At 58.5% G+C, this 14,341-nt stretch overlaps 1 protein-coding gene across 3 annotated transcripts in view; it reads left to right on the plus strand.

Moving 5' to 3' along the window:
• nfkb2 (nuclear factor of kappa light polypeptide gene enhancer in B-cells 2 (p49/p100)) overlaps positions 1-14,341 on the plus strand; it is a 156,831-nt gene that overhangs the window by 29,305 nt on the left and 113,185 nt on the right. For all 3 annotated transcript variants that reach the window (XM_072491879.1, XM_072491877.1, XM_072491878.1), the window contains exons 2-8: positions 3,712-3,745; positions 3,837-3,900; positions 7,530-7,567; positions 9,085-9,183; positions 9,295-9,446; positions 11,465-11,598; positions 13,058-13,216. In XM_072491879.1, coding sequence (XP_072347980.1) covers positions 3,713-3,745; positions 3,837-3,900; positions 7,530-7,567; positions 9,085-9,183; positions 9,295-9,446; positions 11,465-11,598; positions 13,058-13,216 — 679 coding nt within the window. In that variant the 5' untranslated portion in view covers position 3,712. The remainder of the gene's footprint in view (positions 1-3,711; positions 3,746-3,836; positions 3,901-7,529; positions 7,568-9,084; positions 9,184-9,294; positions 9,447-11,464; positions 11,599-13,057; positions 13,217-14,341) is intronic.

Here is a 14,341-nt window from a genome sequence, read left to right on the forward strand (position 1 = left end):
GGTCAGTACTGAGGGAGTGCCGCACTGTCAGAGGGTCAGTACTGAGGGAGTGCCGCACTGTCAGAGGGTCAGTACTGAGGGAGTGCCGCACTGTGTGAGGGTCAGTACTGAGGGAGCGCCGCACTGTCAGAGGGTCAGTACTGAGGGAACGCCGCACTGTCAGAGGGTCAGTACTGAGGGAGTGCCGCACTGTCAGAGGGTCAGTACTGAGGGAGTGCCGCACTGTCAGAGAGTCAGTACTGAGGGAGCGCTGCACTGTCAGAGGGTCAGTACTGAGGGAACGCCGCACTGTCAGAGGGTCAGTACTGAGGGAGTGCCGCACTGTCAGAGGGTCAGTACTGAGGGAGTGCCGCACTGTCAGAGGGTCAGTACTGAGGGAGTGCCGCACTGTGTGAGGGTCAGTACTGAGGGAGCGCTGCACTGTCAGAGGGTCAGTACTGAGGGAGCGCCGCACAGTCAGAGGGTCAGTACTGAGGGAGTGCCGCACTGTCAGAGGGTCAGTACTGAGGGAGCGCCGCACTGTCAGAGGGTCAGCACTGAGGGAGTGCCGCACTGTCAGAGGGTCAGTACTGAGGGAACGCCGCACTGTCAGAGGGTCAGTACTGAGGGAGTGCCGCACTGTCAGAGAGTCAGCACTGAGGGAGTGCCGCACTGTCAGAGGGTCAGTACTGAGGGAGTGCCGCACTGTCAGAGGGTCAGTACTGAGGGAGTGCTGCACTGTCAGAGAGTCAGCACTGAGGGAGTGCCGCACTGTCAGAGGGTCAGTACTGAGGGGGTGATGCACTGTCAGAGGGTCAGTACTGAGGGAGTGCCGCACTGTCAGAGAGTCAGTACTGAGGGAGTGCCGCACTGTCAGAGGGTCAGTACTGAGGGAGTGCCGCACTGTCAGAGGGTCAGTACTGAGGGGGTGATGCACTGTCGGAGGGTCAGTACTGAGGGAGTGCCGCACTGTCAGAGGGTCAGCACTGAGGGAGTGCCGCACTGTCAGAGGGTCAGTACTGAGGGAGTGCCGCACTTGTCAGAGGGTCAGTACTGAGGGAGTGCCGCACTGTCAGAGGGTCAGTACTGAGGGAGTGCCGCACTGTCAGAGGGTCAGTACTGAGGGAGTGCTGCACTGTCAGAGGGTCAGTACTGAGGGAGTGCCGCACTGTCAGTGGGTCAGTGCTGAGGGAGTGCCGCACTGTCAGAGGGTCAGTACTGATGGAGTGCTGCACTGTCAGAGGGTCAGTACTGAGGGAGTGCTGCACTGTCAGAGGGTCAGTACTGAGGGAGTGCCGCACTGTCAGTGGGTCAGTGCTGAGGGAGTGCCGCACTGTCAGAGGGTCAGTACTGATGGAGTGCTGCACTGTCAGAGGGTCAGTACTGAGGGAGTGCCGCACTGTCAGTGGGTCAGTATATAAATGATTTGGAGGAAAATGTAACTGGTTTGATTAATAAGTTTGCAGACGACACAAAGGTTGGTGGAATTGCGGATAGCGATGAGGACTGTCTGAGGATACAGCAGGATTTAGATTGTCTGGAAACTTGGGCGGAGAGATGGCAGATGGAGTTTAATCCGGACAAATGTGAGGTAATGCATTTTGGAAGGTCTAATGCAGGTAGGGAATATACAGTGAATGGTAGAACCCTCAAGAGTATTGAAAGTCAAAGAGATCTAGGAGTACAGGTCAACAGGTCATTGAAAGGGGCAACACAGGTGGAGAAGGTAGTCAAGAAGGCATACGGCATGCTTGCCTTCATTGGCCGGGGCATTGAGTATAAGAATTGGCAAGTCATGTTGCAGCTGTATAGAACCTTAGTTAGGCCACACTTGGCATATAGTGTTCAATTCTGGTCGCCACACTACCAGAAGGATGTGGAGGCTTTAGAGAGGGTGCAGAAGAGATTTACCAGAATGTTGCCTGGTATGGAGGGCAAAAGCTATGAGGAGCGGTTGAATAAACTCGGTTTGTTCTCACTGGAACGAAGGAGGTTGAGGGGCGACCTGATAGAGGTATACAAAATTATGAGGGGCATAGACAGAGTGGATAGTCAGAGGCTTTTCCCCAGGGTAGAGGGGTCAATTACTAGGGGGCATAGGTTTAAGGTGAGAGGGGCAAGGTTTAGAGTAGATGTACGAGGCAAGTTTTTTACGCAGAGGGTAGTGCGTACCTGGAACTCGCTACCGGAGGAGGTAGTGGAAGCAGGGACGATAGGGACATTTAAGGGGCATCTTGACAAATATATGAATAGGATGGGAATAGAAGGATACGGACCCAGGAAGTGTAGAAGATTGTAGTTTAGTCGGGCAGTATGGTCGGCACGGGCTTGGAGGGCCGAAGGGCCTGTTCCTGTGCTGTACATTTCTTTGTTCTTTGTTCTTTGTCAGAGGGTCAGTACTGAGGGAGTGCCACACTGTCAGAGGGTCAGTCCTGAGGGAGCGCTGCACTGTCAGAGGATCAGTACTGAGGGAGTGCTGCACTGTCAGAGGGTCAGTACTGAGGAAGTGCTGCACTGCCAGAGGGTCAGTACTGAGGGAGTGCCGCACTGCCAGACGGTCAGTACTGAGGGAGTGCCGCACTGTCAGAGGGTCAGTACTGAGGGAGAGCTGCACTGTCAGAGGGTCAGTACTGAGGGAGTGCTGCACTGTCAGAGGGTCAGTACTGAGGGAGTGCCGCACTGTCAGAGGGTCAGTACTGAGGGAGTGCCGCACTGTTAGAGGGTCAGTGCTGAGTGAGTGCCGCACTGTCAGAGAGTCAGTACTGAGGGAGCGCCGCACTGTCAGAGGGTCAGTACTGAGGGAGTGCCGCACTGTCTGAGGTCAGTACTGAGGGAGCGCCGCACTGTCAGAGGGTCAGTACTGAGGGAGCGCCGCACTGTCAGAGGGTCAGTACTGAGGGAGTGCTGCACTGTGAGAGAGTCAGTACTGAGGGAGCGCTGCACTGTCAGAGGGTCAGTACTGAGGGAGTGCCGCACTGTCAGAGGGTCAGTACTGAGGGAGTGCTGCACTGTCAGATGGTCAGTACTGAGGGAATGCTGCACTGTCAGAAGGTCAGTACTTAGGGAGTGCTGCACTGTCAGAGGGTCAGTACTGAGGGAGTGCCGCACTGTCTGAGGTTAGTACTGAGGGAGTGCCGCACTGTCAGACGGTCAGTACTGAGGGAGTGCCGCACTGTCAGACGGTCAGTACTGAGGGAGTGCCACACTGTCAGAGGGTCAGTACTGAGGGAGCGCTGCACTGTCAGAGGGTCAGTACTGAGGGAGTGCTGCACTGTCAGAGGGTCAGTACTGAGGGAGTGCCGCACTGTCAGAGGGTCAATACTGAGGGAGTGCCGCACTGTCAGAGGGTCAGTACTGAGGGAGTGCCGCACTGTCAGAGGGTCAGTACTGAGGGAGTGCCGTACTGTCAGAGGGTCAGTACTGAGGGAGTGCCGTACTGTCAGAGGGTCAGTACTGAGGGAGTGCCGCACTGTCAGAGGGTCAGTACTGAGGGAAGTCCCGTGATGGGTGATGTGTCAAAGTTTGAGCAGATCACTGCCATTTGGTTGGGTGGGAGATTGGGGGGGGGGGGGGGGGGGCGGGGGTGTTGAGGCTCAGAGAGGCCACGAGGGAAGGGGCAGAGTTTCTGGGGTTTGGTTCCTGGTTAGGCTCTGACGGTTGGAGTGGGGACCTATCGGAGGGGGAGGTGATCAGCACGGTTTGAGTGACAACAATTCCCTGTTTCTCTTTCAGAATGGACGACACGTACAGTCTGGGGACCCAAGATGTAAGTTTGTCCAGAGTTTGAAATAGTCGCACTCGATTCTCTGCCGGGTGTCATGTTGCTGACTAACTGACTGATTGTTTCTGACACTCAGGGGGGCAGCGACTTTGGTCAACTCGACCTCCACATGATGAACAGGGAGACGGCCATCGAGTCGAGTAAGTGAGGAGACGGGGGCTGGGGAAGGGGGGGAGGGGAGGCTGGGGAAGGGGGGAGGGGGGGGGCTGGGGAAGGGGGGAGGGGGGCTGGGGAGGGGGGGCTGGGGAAGGGGGGAGGGGAGCTGGGGAGGGGGGGGCTGGGGACGGGGGGGCTGGGGAGGGGGAGCTGAGGAGGGGGAGCTGGGTGGGGGAGCTGGGGACGGGGAGTTGGGGGGAGCTGGGGAGGAGGGGGCTGGGGAGGGGGAGTTGGGGAGGAGGGGGCTGGGGAGGGGGAGTTGGGGAGGAGGGGGCTGGGTGGGGGAGCTGGGGACGGGAGCTGGGGAGGAGGGGGCTGGGGAGGGGGAGTTGGGGAGGAGGGGGCTGGGGAGGGGGAGTTGGGGAGGAGGGGGCTGGGGAGGGGGAGTTGGGGAGGAGGGGGTTGGGGAGGGGGAATTGGGGAGGAGGGGGCCGGGGCTGGGCAGGGGGAGTTGGGGAGGAGGGGGCTGGGTGGGGGAGCTGGGGACGGGGAGTTGGGGGGAGTTGGGGAGGAGGGGGCTGGGGGGGAGGAGGGGGCTGGGGAGGGGGAGTTGGGGAGGAGGGGGCTGGGGAGGGGGAGGAGGGGGCAGGGGAGTTGGGGAGGGGGAGATGGGGAGGAGGGTGCTGGGGCTGGGGAGGGGGAGTTGGGGGGGAGTTGGGGAGGAGGGGGCTGGGGAGGGGGAGTTGGGGAGGATGGGGCTGGGGAGGGGGAGCTGGGGACGGGGAGTTGGGGGGAGTTGGGGAGGAGGGGGAGTTGGGGAGGAGGGGGAGTTGGGGAGGAGGGGGAGTTGGGGAGGAGGGGGCTGGGGAGGGGGAGTTGGGGAGGAGGGGGCTGGGGAGGGGGAGTTGGGGAGGAGGGGGCTGGGGAGGGGGAGTTGGGGAGGGGGAGTTGGGGAGGAGGGGGCTGGGGAGGGGGAGTTGGGGAGGGGGAGTTGGGGAGGAGGGGGGCTGGGGCTGGGGAGGGGGAGTTGGGGAGGGGGAGTTGGGGAGGAGGGGGCTGGGGAGGGGGAGTTGGGGAGGAGGGGGCTGGGGAGGGGGAGTTGGGGAGGAGGGGGCTGGGGAGGGGGAGTTGGGGAGGGGGAGTTGGGGAGGAGGGGCTGGGTACCGGGATTGTAAACCCTGCCAAGCCAGAACAAACGGCAGTGCAGCACACACACCGACACGAGGTGGGGGTCGGAGATGGGGTATCGGGGGGGGGTGCAGAGTCTGAACATCAGGGGGGGGGGGGTCGGGGACTGGACATCAGGTTGGGGGGGGGTCGGAGACTGGACGTCGAAGTGGGAGGTCCGGGCTCTGTATTTGGGGGGTCCGGGCTCAGTATTTGTGGGGGGTCCGGGCTCTGTATTTGGGGGGTCCGGGCTCAGTATTTGGGGGGGGTCCGGGCTCTGTATTTGGGGGGGTCCAGGCTCTGTATTTGGAGGGGGTCCGGGCTCTGTATTTGGGGGGGGTCCGGGCTCTGTATTTGGGGGGGTCCAGGCTCTGTATTTGGGGGGGGTCCGGGCTCTGTATTTGGGTGGGGGTCCGGGCTCTGTATTTGTGGGGGGTCCAGGCTCTGTATTTGGGGGGGGTCCGGGCTCTGTATTTGGGGGGGGGTCCGGGCTCTGTATTTGGGGGGTCCGGGCTCTGTATTTGGGGGGGGGGGTCTGGGCTCTGTATTTGGGAGGTCCGGGCTCTGTATTTGGGGGGGTCCGGGCTCTGTATTTGGGGGGGTCCGGGCTCTGTATTTGGGGGGGGGGGGGTCCGGGCTCTGTATTTGGGGGGTCCGGGCTCTGTATTCGTGTGGGGTCCGGGCTCTGTATTTCGGGGGGTCCGGGCTCTGTATTTCGGGGGGTCCGGGCTCTGTATTTGGGGGGGGGTCTGGGCTCTGTATTTGGGGGGGGGTCCGGGCTCTGTGGTCCAGGCTCTGTATTTCGGGGGGGTCCGGGCTCTGTATTTGGGGGGTCCGGGCTCTGTATTTGGGGGGTCCGGGCTCTGTATTTGGGGGGTCCGGGCTCTGTATTTGGGGGGTCCGGGCTCTGTATTTGGGGGGTCCGGGCTCTGTATTTGGGGAAGTCCGGGCTCTGTATTCGGTGGGTCCGGGCTCTGTATTTGGGGGGTCCGGGCTCTGTATTTGGGGGGGGGGGTCCGGGCTCTGTATTTGGGGGGTCCGGGCTCTGTATCTTGGGGGGGTCCGGGCTCTGTATTTGGGGGGTCCGGGCTCTGTATTTGGGGGGTCCCGGGCTCTGTATTTGGGGGGGGTCCGGGCTCTGTATTTGGGGGGGGTCCGGGCTCTGTATTTGGGGGGTCCGGGGCTCTGTATTTGGGGGGTCCGGGCTCTGTATTTGGGGGGTCCGGGCTCTGTATTTGGGGGGTCCGGGCTCTGTATTTGGGGGGTCCGGGCTCTGTATTTGGGGGGTCCGGGCTCTGTATTTGGGGGTCCGGGCTCTGTATTTGGGGGGATCCGGGCTCTGTATTTGGGGGATCCGGGCTCTGTATTTGGGGGGGTCCGGGCTCTGTATTTGGGGGGGTCCGGGCTCTGTATTTGGGGAGGGTCCGGGCCCTGTATTTGTGGGGGGTCCGGGCTCTGTATTTGGGGGGGGAGGTTCGGGCTCTGTATTTGGGGGGGGGTTCGGGCTCTGTATTTGGGGGGGTCCGGGCTCTGTATTTGGGGGGGTCCGGGCTCTGTATTTGGGGGGGGTCCGGGCTCTGTATTTGGGGGGGTCCGGGGCTCTGTATTTGGGGGGGTCCGGGCTCTGTATTTGGGGGGGTCCGGGCTCTGTATTTGGGGGGGTCCGGGCTCTGAATTTGGGGGGGTCCGTGCTCTGAATTTGGGGGGGTCCGTGCTCTGTATTTGGGGGGTCCGGGCTCTGTATTTGGGGGTCCGGGCTCTGTATTTGGGGGGTCCGGGCTCTGTATTTGGGGGGTCCGGGCTCTGTATTTGGGGGTCCGGGCTCTGTATTTGTGGGATCCGGGCTCTGTATTTGGGAGGGTCCGGGCTCTGTATTTGGGGGGGTCCGGGCTCTGTATTTGGGGAGGGTCCGGGCCCTGTATTTGTGGGGGGGTCCGGGCTCTGTATTTGGGGGGGGGGGTTCGGGCTCTGTATTTGGGGGGGGGTTCGGGCTCTGTATTTGGGGGGGGTCCGGGCTCTGTATTTGGGGGGGTCCGGCTCTGTATTTGGGGGGGTCCGGGCTCTGTATTTGGGGGGGTCCGGGCTCTGTATTTGGGGGGGTCCGGGCTCTGTATTTGGGGGGGTCCGGGCTCTGAATTTGGGGGGGTCCGTGCTCTGAATTTGGGGAGGGTCCGTGCTCTGTATTTGGGGAGGGTCCGGGGCCCTGTATTTGGGGGGGTCCGGGCCTCTGTATTTGGGGGGGTCCGGGCTCTGTATTTGGGGGGGGGTCCGGGCTCTGAATTTGGGGGGGTCCGGGCTCTGTATTTGGGGGGGGGTCTGGGCTCTGTATTTGGGGGGTCCGGGCTCTGTATTTGGGGGGGTCTGGGCTCTGTATTTGGGGGGTCCAGGCTCTGTATTTGGGGGGGTCCGGGCTCTGTATTTGGGGAGGGTCCGGGTGGATGGAGTGAGGGATTTTGGGGATTAACGGGATGATAATTGTCTAAGTTTTGTTTTTCTGTTCCGACAGTTGGCCCACTTCTCCTCATCACCGAGCAGCCAAAACAGGTAAATACCCCCCCCTCCCGAATACTGTCCAACTGGGCACGGGCATTGCCCCTGTGGACCCCCTCCCCCATCCCTCACCCCCCTCACCCATCCCCCCCTCCCCCTCCCCCATCCCCCTGCTCCCCCATCCCTCACCCCCCTCCCCCATCCCTCAAACTGGGCAAGGCCACCCCCCCGGGCCCCCACCCTGGCCCCCCCCCCCCACCCCCCCCCCCCCCCCCCCGAATAGACCCTGAGGATTTAATTGGTGCAAAGTTTTATCAGCAGAACATTCTGGAGTCCTGACACCTGTGGGTGGGAGGGGGGTGACACTGGGCTATGCCGGTGGGGGTGACACTGGGCTGTGTTGGGGGGGGTCTGGCTGACACTGGGCTGTGTCGGGGGGGGTGACACTGGGCTGTGCCGGGAGTGGTGACACTGGGCTGTGTTGGGGGGGGGGTGACACTGGGCTGTGTTGGGGGGGGTGACACTGGGCTGTGTCGGGGGGGGGTCTGGGTGACACTGGGCTGTGCCGGGGGTGGGGTCTGGATGACACTGGGCTGTGTCGGGGGTGGGGGGGGGTCTGGGTGACACTGGGCTGTGTCGGGGGGGGGTCTGGGTGACACTGGGCTGTGCCGGGAGGGGTGACACTGGGCTGTGTTGGGGGGGGTGACACTGGGCTGTGCCGGGGGGGGGGGGGTCTGGGTGACACTGGGCTGTGCCGGGGGGGGGTCTGGGTGACACTGGGCTGTGTCGGGGGGGGTGACACTGGGCTGTGCTGGGGGGGGTGACACTGGGCTGTGTCGGGGGGGGGTGACACTGGGCTGTGTCAGGGGGGTGACACTGGGCTGTGTCGGGGGGGGGGGGTCTGGGTGACACTGGGCTGTGCCGGGGGGTGACACTGGGCTGTGTCGGGGGGGGGTGACACTGGGCTGTGCCGGGGGGGTGACACTGGGCTGTGCCGGGGGGGTGACACTGGGCTGTGTCGGGGGGGGGGGGGGTCTGGGTGACACTGGGCTGTGTCGGGGGGGGGGTGACACTGGGCTGTGTCGGGGGGGGGGTGACACTGGGCTGTGTCGGGGGGGGTGACACTGGGCTGTGTCGGGGGGGGGGTGACACTGGGCTGTGTCGGGGGGGTGACACTGGGCTGTGTCGGGGGGGGGGGGGTCTGGGTGACATTGGGCTGTGCCGGGGGGGTTACACTGGGCTGTGTCGGGGGGGGTGACACTGGGCTGTGTCGGGGGGGGGGGGGGGGGTCTGGGTGACACTGGGCTGTGCCGGGGGGGGTGACACTGGGCTGTGTCGGGGGGGGTGACACTGGGCTGTGTCGGGGGGGGGTCTGGGTGACACTGGGCTGTGCCGGGGGGGTGACACTGGGCTGTGTCGGGGGGGGGGGGGTGACACTGGGCTGTGCCGGGGGGGTGACACTGGGCTGGGGGGGGGGGGGCGGGGGGTGTATTCTGTCACTATATTTCCCAATTCTGTGTCGTTCACAATCTTTGCCGGGACTGTGCTGTGTGACGGTGTGTTTGTTGTAGAGAGGATTCCGGTTCCGATACGGCTGTGAAGGACCCTCACATGGAGGCCTGCCTGGAGCATCCAGCGAAAAGAACCGGAAGACATACCCAACCATAAAGGTCAGTGAGGAGCGTTTTGGGAGGGGGCGAAGGTCAGGGAGCGCTTGGGGAGGGGGCGAAAGTCAAAATGTGATAAGCTTAAACTCAATTGAGCGTTACGCTTTTCCACAGATTTTTAATTACACTGGGAATGCGAAGATTGTCGTCCAGCTGGTGACAGCGAAAAACCCGCCCAAGTTGCACGCACACAGCCTGGTTGGCAAACAGTGCACCGATGATGGAGTCTGTATCGTACCGGTCGGACCAAAGGACATGACAGCACAGTGAGTTAGCACACTCAGAATCTGATTCACTCACAGCCTGGCCATCCGATCCACCGTGACGGGGCCCACTCACTCACTGAAGAGGAACTCAACCAATGAACGAATCAAGGAACAACTTGCATTTGTGTAGCGCCTTTCACCAATGCATCCCAAAGTGTCGCCAGGGTGGTTACGTGGGAAATATGGCAACCAATTTGTACACAAGGTGCCACAAATCGCAGTGGCCCCGTGGTGTAGTCACTGAGCTAGTAATCCAGGGAGCACTGCTCTGGAGAACCCTGTTCACATCCCACCACCACAGAAATCGGAATTCAATAAAAATCATCTCAATTCAATGGATGAATTTTTTTACAACAGTTAATCAATTCGGGATGTTGGTTAGCGGCCCGGACCTGCGGGAGAGCTGCCCTGCTCGAGGTTTGATTCCTCTATCACTGTTATCGAGAGGATAGAAGAACAGGAGGAGGCCATTCGGCCCCTCGAGCCTCCTCTGCCATTCAATAAGATCGTGGTTCACCTGATTCTGGCCTTAACTCTGACTGCCGTGTCGATCAAAAACCGGCCTCACTCAGCCTTGACTATATCCAGTCACCCGCTTGCACACCCCCCCCCCCCCCCCCCCCCCCTCCCCTGGGGAATACCAAACGTTAATGACCCCTCACCTCACCTCCATCACCACAATCCCTTCAGGAATAATCCTCGTGAAACATCTCTGAACTGCCTCCTTAAATAACAAGACCAAAACTATACTCGGGCTGTTTGGCACTGGGCTAAGTCGCTGGCAGGCCAGCAGCACGGTTCAATTCCCATACCAGCCTCCCCGAACAGGCGCCGGAATGTGGCGACTAGGGGCTTTTCACAGTAACTTCATTTGAAGCCTACTTGTGACAATAAGAGATTTTCATTTCATTTCATTTCAGGCCTCCAGGTGCACTCACCAATGCCTTGTCGAGATTCCTTTTATACTCTGTCCCTCAAAGAAAAGTACAGCACAGGAACGGGCCCTTCGGCCCGCCAAGCCCGTGCCGACCATGCTGCCCGACTAAACTACAATCTTCTACACTTCCTGGGTCCGTATCCCTCTATTCCCATCCTATTCATGTATTTATCAAGATGCCCCTTAAATGTCCCTATCGTCCCTGCTTCCACCACCTCCTCCGGCAGCGGGTTCCAGGCACCCACTACCCTCTGTGTAAAAAACTTGCCTCGTACATCTACTCTAAACCTTGACCCTCGCATCTTAAACCTATGCCCCCTAGTAATTGACCCCTCTACCCTGGGGAAAAGCCTCTGACTATCCACTCTGTCTATGCCCCTCATAATTTTGTAGACCTCTATCAGGTCGCCCCTCAACCTCCTTCGTTCCAGTGAGAACAAACCGAGTTTATTCAACCGCTCCTCATAGCTAATGCCCTCCATACCAGGCAACATTCTGGTAAATCTCTTCTGCACCCTCTCTAAAGCCTCCACATCCTTCTGGTAGTGTGGCGACCAGAATTGAACACTATACTCCAAGTGTGGCCTAACTAAGGTTCTATACAGCTGCAACATGACTTGCCAAATCTTATACTCAATGCCCCGGCCAATGAAGGCAAGCATGCCGTATGCCTTCTTGACTGCCTTCTCCACCGGTGTTGCCACTTGTCACCTCTTGCAATAAAGGCCATAGAATAGAGGCTGTACCTCTATACTAACGTTTGGTGATCCATGTACAAGGATGCCCAGGTCCCTCTGTAATGCAGCATTCTGCTACCTCTCGCCATTTGAAGCAATATTCTGCTTTTCATCCCCGTTAAGGTGGACAGTTCACATTTTTCCACATTACGTTCCAGCTGCCAGATTTCTGCCCATTCACTGCTGACCAATTCACATCCCGTGTATCCGCTTCACAACCTGTTTGCCTGTATTGGATACAAGAAACTTGGTGCTCTTTGAGGTTGCAATGAGCAGGGTGGATACAGGAGAACCAGTCGATGTAATATACAGGAGAGCTAACACTCTGTATCCTCGTTCACCAGGTTTACTAATCTGGGCATTCTACATGTCACGAAGAAGAACGTTCCGGATGTCCTGTTCGACAGGTTGTTTAATGAGATGTACCAGAGGAATCCTTTGGATAGAAAGAGTTTTCTGAGCAAATCTATACTGCCAGGTGAGTTCAATGGGGTGTCCACTGAGGGAGCAGAAGGGAATTTCAAACCAGCAACTGTGGGGACATTGGCTGTGATGTCAGCAGATGGAGCAGGAAGGAATGCCGGGTGGGAATGTGGTCCGGGTGTGAGCACTGGGCCATTGGCTCCCTGAATAAGCTGAATTTATTGAGGAGTTGGACCAATTTGGGAAAGTGAATAAATGTTCGCAATGCTGCCCATCTCGCTGGGAAGGTCCAACCTAACCTTGCTCTGGCTCCTGCCGTGTGTCCCTCAGTAACACACAGCTCCTGAAATGTGAAGGGCTGGGGTTGAGGATCCAGCAGACGTTTTATGGTCTTTAGTGAACAAAGGGCAGATCCTCGGGCCCAATGGCCGGAAGGAGCAGCCAATCAGAGGGATGTGGGTTGGTAGCGACGTACTTGAACAGGCAGTCGGAGAAAGAGGCTGGAGTAGAAACTGGAAAAAGGCAAGCCCAGGACTGGGAAAGCTGGAGGAGCTGGCAGAGGGGCTGAATGGCCGCCCTGTTAGATATTTAGTATGCTGATCCTGAAAGCTCACCTCCATTTATTAAACCTTCAGTTCTGATCTCACCAAAATAAGCAGTTGGACAATATTCTCGGCGGCCATTCAGAAATTAAACTCGCGATTCTGGCACAGAGACGCTGAAAGGCCAACACTTTAACCACCGGTAACCTGATTGGTTTGAACCATTTTGGATGGGGTTGATGCAAATGTTTATTTCTGGACTGAATGAGTGAGGAATGATTTGGAGAACTCTCTTTGTTTATCTTTTGAACTGAAGGGGACTGAGTTCAGTGTATCGCCACTGGGTGCTAATCCTGGCTGTTTATTCAAAATGAGCAACACCGTACCCGAGTTAGAACCATAGAATCATAGAAAGGTTACCGCGCAGAAGGAGGCCATTTGGCCCATCTTGTCCGTGCCAGCCCGAGGACTCCCAGGTGTCCTTTCTGATCCCGCCTTCCTGCACCCAGTCCACAGCCCTGCAGCTTACAGCACTTAAGGTACAGATCCAGGTATTTTTGAAAGAGTTTAGGGTCTCTGCCTCCACCACCAACTCGGGCAGCGAATTCCAGGCTCCCACTACCCTCTGTGCCCTCTGCACCTTCTGCTTCTTATCCTGAATCTATGTCCCTGGTTCTAGAATTCTCCGCCAAGGGAAACAATTTCATCCTGCCCACTCTGTCTCTTCCCCTCATAATTTTGTCCACCTCAATTCAGTCACCCCTCAGCCTTCTTTGTTCCAAAATAACTCCAACCTCTCCGATCTCTCCTCGTAGCTACACTTTTCCAGCCCTGGCAACATTCTTGTAAACCTCCTCTGCCCTCTCTCCAGAGCAATAACGTCCTTCCTGTAATGTGCTGACCAGAATTGGTCAGGGTCACACAGCACGTGACACAGAAAGCTTCATGTAGATTTATTTTAATTTTATCCAGCCCAGGAAATGCAGCAGTTTCGACAAGAGTCCGAGCACTTGGCGAAGGAGATGGATCTGAGTGTGGTGAGACTGCAGTTCACAGCTTACCTCCCCGACGGTGAAGGATTGTACACCCTCCCACTCGAACCCATCGTCTCGGACCCCATCTTTGACAGCAGTAAGTAACTGTGCGTGGGACAGCATGAGTATCTATGACAACACAGGGTCAGCGCAGCTCCAATCAGTGGTCAAAACACCCTCCGAGTAACCACCTGACCCAAAGGAATGGGCCAACACCTGTGTTTACTCCGCCTTCAATGTTTCATTTTTTTAACGTCAAAGTCACTTCAGGCCAGAGGAGGGCGTGTTTCACCTCCGGGGCCTGGGTAGTACCGACACAGAGGACAATCCAGAAAGTTCTTGAGGCACTAACGCTGTGTTTACTGCGGCTCAGGAAGTCATTCTGGGCTTCAGTCACCCATTGGCTGATTCCGGGGCAGTGGGGTCTGGACGGGGGGTGGGGGAGGAGCGGAGGGTCCGCAGGCTGCACAAAGTGGCAGGGCACCTCCCTGTCGCAGCTGGTCCATGAACAGGCAGTAAGATACCTGATTATTATGCCAGGCATCAGTTCCAGACACCACTGTGGTAGTCACCACTGTTGTATTATATTGTATATATGGGTATTAGGGCCCCTGTACTACAGGTACGGGGGTAGATCCCTGCCTGCTGGCTCCACCCAGGAGGCAGAGTATAAATGTGTGTGCTCTCCGAACAGCAGCCATTTCGTGAGCTGCGGTAGGAGGCCACACATCTCTGTCTCGTCGTAATTGATCGTGCATCAATTTATTACACAGAGATTTTTCAGAGATGGACCTCCGCATCGAGCCAGATCGCCTGCAGCTCCATCCTCAAGCAGACATCGCCAAAAAGGACTTCACACATTGGCTAGCTTGCTTTGAAGCTTACATCGGGTCTGCGCCAGACCCAATCTCAGAAGCACAGAAGCTCCAGATTCTGTACACGCGTCTGAGCGCCAACGTTTTTCCCCTCGTCCAGGACGCACCAACCTACGCAGAGGCCATGGCGCTACTGAAGGAGAATTACGCTCAGCAGACCAACAAGATCTACGCCAGGCACCTCCTGTCCAGGCGGCACCAACTTCCCGGTGAGTCTATGGAAGATTTCTGACGTGCCCTGCTCGCCCTGGTGAGAGACTGTGATTGCCGGGCCGTTTCGGCCACTGAACATTCGAACCTGCTAATGAGAGACGCGTTCGTTACGGGCATAGGGTCGGCCTACATCC

This window comes from Scyliorhinus torazame, chromosome 28 (assembly GCF_047496885.1).
Source record: "Scyliorhinus torazame isolate Kashiwa2021f chromosome 28, sScyTor2.1, whole genome shotgun sequence".
Lineage (NCBI taxonomy): Eukaryota > Metazoa > Chordata > Chondrichthyes > Carcharhiniformes > Scyliorhinidae > Scyliorhinus > Scyliorhinus torazame.